Source organism: Oratosquilla oratoria, chromosome 16 (genome assembly GCF_046742065.1).
Source record: "Oratosquilla oratoria isolate Oo_2021 chromosome 16, ASM4674206v1, whole genome shotgun sequence".
NCBI lineage: Eukaryota > Metazoa > Arthropoda > Malacostraca > Stomatopoda > Squillidae > Oratosquilla > Oratosquilla oratoria.
In genome coordinates this window covers 14661984-14667288 of record NC_134792.1, presented here as the reverse complement: position 1 = coordinate 14667288, position 5305 = coordinate 14661984, and the positions used below count along the sequence as shown (strand labels likewise).

The following is a 5305-nucleotide window of genomic DNA, read 5'->3' as shown; positions in this document are numbered from 1 at the left end:
GTGAGGTAGTATGTGTGAGCAAAATTTGACGCAGCCCGAAGGGATTTCTCCCCGTCTTCTCCTTTTATGCAATGGGGGGACGGAGAGGGGGGGTCGCCGATTTAATGAAGCGGCCTTGCTGTGGATGTGCTGTGTCTTGCGACACTGCTTCTGACCCAGGGCAGTGGACAAGGTGCAGGGATGACCCGTCATCCAGGAGGTGCTCAGATAAGAGGGAGGGTGGAGGGGTGTGGAGTGTATTCAGGGATGGAATGGGTGGAAGTGATTTTTTTTTCTTTGTGCCTTTCCCTTTTTGGCTACCTCCCTAGTAAGGGGGAAAAAGCCTTGATATATGTATGTATGTATTAGGACCAATCCCAAGAAATCCAGGCGTATGTCAAAAGCGAAAATTTCGATATGATAGGAATAATCGAGATATGCTTAAATGGTGGAGAGCTTGAAACTGAATTTAATATTCTGGGATTTAAAGACTTTCATAGGGATAGAAAATACAAGAAAAGTGGGGGGTGTTCTGTTGTACATTAAAAGTAATGTCGATCCATGCCTGTGTTTTAGGGAAAGTGAAACAGGATGCGTATGATAGTTTGTGGTTAGAATTAATCCAAGAATATTGACAAAAAATAAATGTTGGTGTAATATATTGGCCAAAAACATTATCATTAGCTGACGACAAACTGTTGTTTCAAGAACTGTCTAGTTACTGACATTGATTGGATGACACTTGAACATGGCCATATAGGTAATCGCTTGATAGATTTTTTCGGTGACAATTAGTTCAGCATGTAAAAGAGTCCATCAGACATGGAAATTTACTCGATCTGTTGATCACTAGCCGTGAAAGCATGTTAACCGATGTAGAAGTTGGTGAAACTATTCCAAGTAGCGATCACACCTTAGATTCAAACTGCAAAAAATCTTAGAATAGATACTTGTATATCTAAAATACCCGATTTCAGTAAAGCTCAGTTCATAGGACTACGTTAGGAGCTTCAGCTTACAGATTAGGAGGCAAAATTAAGAGAAAGACCTGTAGATTAGGTGTGGGGAATATTTCAAAATACGCTTACTAAGATGATTCATACTTACATCCCGTTTAAGGCTCGCTCTAAATGGCTTGACAAAGAAACTGAAAAAAATATTGCTAAAAAGAGACAGGCTTATAAGAAATGCAAGTGCTCGGGTGCACCTAATGACTATCAAAGTTATGTAATAATACAGAGATTTAAAAAAGACAATAAAGAACGAAAACGACAATACGAAATTAATATCACTGATAAATCCAAAGAGAATCCCAAAGAATTTTATAGTTACATTAGAGATGAACAGGTTATTAGGAATCGCATTAGCCCACTATTATCTCCTGACGATCAACTTTAATATTCAAATGAAGAAATGTATAATATATTAAACAATTATTTTAGCTCAGTATTCGTAAACGAAACACCTCTAAGTGAACTCCAAACTAAAACCTATGAAAAGACTAGGGTGAACTCACTAAGGTAAATATACCAAAAGAAAAATTAAGATATGTATAGAGAAACTGAAAGTTCATCAAACACCAGGGCCTGACGGTTGGCATCCAAGAATCTTAAAGGAAACGAAAAATGAGATTGTTGTCCATTAGAAAGTATTTTCAAGAAATCCATCATATCTAGAAATGTTCTAAGAGAATGGAAGCTAGCTAACTTTACTCCCATATTCAAAAAAGGTAACAAAAAGAAACCAAACAACTACAGGACTATAAGCTTGACTTCAATCGTAGGAAAAATGATGGAAACTATCATCAGAGATGCTAGTAAAACGCTACTCTTCTCTCTTCTGAGTTTGAATCATGTCCTTTGGACCAGCGATAGCAAACTTACCTCCTGAAGCCAAGTCTATAGTTAGACGTATTGAAACTCTACACAAGAAGATCATCAATGCATCAATTGCTATTTTCTTCAATATATATATATATATACACTCGAAAACGGCTAACGCATGACAAGTGTTGTAGTGACTTACCGATTACGCTATCAAGAGAGATATATATCACTGACTGTGAATGAAGAGTGCAGCTGGTCAGGAAACGTTCTCAGAAAGAAGCAACACTGCATTGAACAACGTGTGCAGTAATATTACAAGTGCTTGTGATTGTGGGCCTCCAATAAACACCATGCTCTCAGAAAAGAACAACACTGCAATGAACACAGTGTGCAGTGGTATTACAGGTGCTAGTGATCGCGGGCTTTCCAGTTACCACCCCTCGAGCAGCTTTCCTCAATAGTGCAGTGAGCAGGACCGTCCATCCGTCGAACAGTGCCGGGAACCAAAGTGTGCAGCAGCTACGGGAGAAAATGGTTGAAATAAGATAATTACAGAGACATGTAACTTGCAAAAATCAAATGCCACGAAGTGTTGTGCCACTTAGGGATCGTGGTACCTGCTGGTACCATGCCCGCTTTGTTGAGAAAGCACTCGGATGTACCGAGCCTTGCAGCTGGTCAGGAAACGCCAGACGCGGGAGTCGGTAGGCACCACCACCCCTGCCAACAGTGCCTTCACCCTCCTCTCGATGCATGATGATCATTCTAGACTCTCCTTGTGGACACGGGCTCAGCCCTCTGCATCATGCCTCCTGCGGCAGCCCCGAGGCAAGGTAAAGACCATCCGTCATACGATCTGCTCGCAGCCAACGGTACACCCATTACCACATATGGCAGTCACTACGTTGTCTTGGATCTCCAAAATGTCAAGTTCCCATGGTCACTTGTTATTGCAGACGTCCATCAACCCATCCTAGGCTATAGCTTTTTACAGCATTACAAAATGTCAGTGAGCACCAAGGATAACTGCCTGTGCCACGCAACAAGTCGCATACCAGGAACTATCACCAACGACACTTCTTCCAGTGTCCTCCCTCCAGCCAGCTGGCGAATACACAAAAACCATGCAAGACTTCAAAACCATCACTACCCCCCCACACACACACACAACATAATGCACCATATCTAAACAACTGGGCCGCCGGTCTATAGTAAGCCTCGAATTCTTTCTCCAGAGATGTTGGCAGCCGACAATCAAGAGTTCCAGGAACTCCTCGACCAAGGCATCATCCGCCCCTCTGAGAGTGATTGGGCATCGACACTTCATATGGTTCCCAAGACACCTCCACCACCCAACTAATGGTGGGCCTGTGGTGATTGTTGCCAACTCAGCCGCATCACCAAGGCTGACCGCTACCCCCTTTCACATTCCCAATATTTTCACTTCAAGCTCCACAGGAAGCAGGTGTTCTTTAAGATCGACCTCGTCAGGGCATTCCACCAGATTCCTGTAGCACCAAAGGATGTTCAGAAAACAGCCATTACCACTTCCTTTGTCTTTGTTGAGTGGAGAATAATGTCGTTTGGCCTCCTCAGTGTCGCCCAAACATCCCAGCGGTTTATGGATCACGCCCTCAGAAACTTCAACTTCTTTACCGTCTACATCGATGACATACTGGTGGCCTCTGATAAGCACGACTAGCACCGCCACCATCTTCGCCTCCTCTTCCGCCAACTGCAGGATTATGGCCTCAGGATACACCTATCAAAGTGCCTTCTAGGAGTGCCATCACTCGGCTTCCTCGGACACCGTATATCAGCAGAGGGCCTCTCTCCTCTCCCTCAAAGACTGGACACCATCATCGACTTGCCGCAGCCATCATCAGTCAAAATGCTGGGTCAATTCCTAGGGATCGTCAATTATTATCATCGATTTATCCCCGATGCGGGCGCCAAACTTGCACCTCTGAACGACCTCACCAAGAACTGTTCCAATCGGTCGGTCGTACCCGTTAGGTGGTCTCCTGAAGCAACCCAAGCATTTAGGCAGATTAAGGTTGCAATAACAAACTTCACCCTCCTTTCCTACTCGGTGGCTAATATTCCTACCGTCCTCACCACTGACGCCTCCTCTAGAGCCACAGGTGCAGTACTCCAACAGAGGGTCAACGGATAGCTCCAGCCGATTTCTCCAAATGGTTGGACACTTCCCAAATGTGCTACAGTGCCTTTGATAGAGAGCTTCTGGCCATTATTTCGGCCGTCAAGCACTTCCTCTACCTTCTAGAAGAACGTCCCTTCACCATGCTTACCGACCACAAGCCTCTCACCAACGCACTGGACAAGGTATCTGACTGCTACTCACCGAGAGTCTCTCGGCAGCTGTCATTCTTGTCCTAATTTGACACTCCCATCAAATACATCAAGGGAGGGAGAAGATAACCATGTTGCTGATGCCTTTTCCTTGTCATCCCTGAGCACCGGCCCATCGACTATGCAATCATCGCAGCCTCCCAGACTAACGACGAAGAACCTCATCACCTCCGCATGGATAACACATCCTCCCTGCAGCTCCGACAGCTCCCCAATGCTCCTGCTCTAGTGTGGTGTAACATATCTACAGGCAAACCCCGACCATACACCCCGGCCTGTCATCACAAGGATGTGTTCTAGGCATTCCACCACCACAGTCATCCTGGAATTCGGGCAACACAACGTCTCCTCACAAATCGCGTCGTCTAATCTGGAATCAACAAAGATGTCAGAGAATGGACCCATACCTGCCTTAACTGCCAGTCATCAAAGGTGACACGCCACGTCTATGCCCCACTCCATCGCTTCCCCGCACCTACAACAAGCTTCCAATCGATCCCTGTGGACATTGTGGGCCCCCTGCCTCCCTCTCGTGGAATGCGTTACCTGCTCACTTGCATCGACAGGTACAGCAGGTGGCCAGAAGCGATTCCTCTACCTGATATCTCTGCTGAGACAACAACCTTTTGCCTTCCTCTAAGGTTGTGTATCCAGATTCGTCGCCCCTCACGCCATTATCACCGACAGGGGCGCCCAGTTTGAATCTGGCCTCTGGTCCAGACTTCTCAAGTTCTTTGACACCAACCGCAACCGGACCACTGCGTACCACCCGCAAGCCAATTCACTCGTGAAAGATTCCACCGCCAGCTGAAAGAGTCACTAAAAGCACAACAACCCTCATATGGTTGGGCCGATGCCCTTCCTCTGGTGCTCCTCTCCATCCGCAACACTCCCAAGGTCGACAGCGACGTATCTCCATCCCAGTTAGTGTATGCAGAGAACCTTCGCCTTCCCGGGGAGATAGCCACCCCTGCTGTCGGCGACCCCGACCGACACGCCCTCCTTCAACTACTCAGGGAGACCTTTGCCAACACCCGTCCCCCGCCACCACGGACGACACACACAAACCCAGTGCATGTTCCCCTGGCCCTTGATTCAGCGGACCATGTCTTCGTCAGGCGGGACTC

General features: G+C 46.4%; 1 protein-coding gene across 1 annotated transcript; it reads left to right on the top strand.

Annotated features, from left to right (window-relative positions):
• Positions 1 to 4019: 4019 nt before the first annotated feature.
• LOC143033557 (uncharacterized) lies at positions 4020 to 4989 on the top strand. The gene is made up of 4 exons (XM_076199049.1): positions 4020 to 4151; positions 4284 to 4406; positions 4602 to 4744; positions 4833 to 4989. The coding sequence occupies exons 1-4, from the start codon at positions 4020 to 4022 to the stop codon at positions 4987 to 4989; spliced, it is 555 nt and encodes a 184-aa protein (XP_076055164.1).
• The last annotated feature ends 316 nt before the right edge of the window (positions 4990 to 5305 follow it).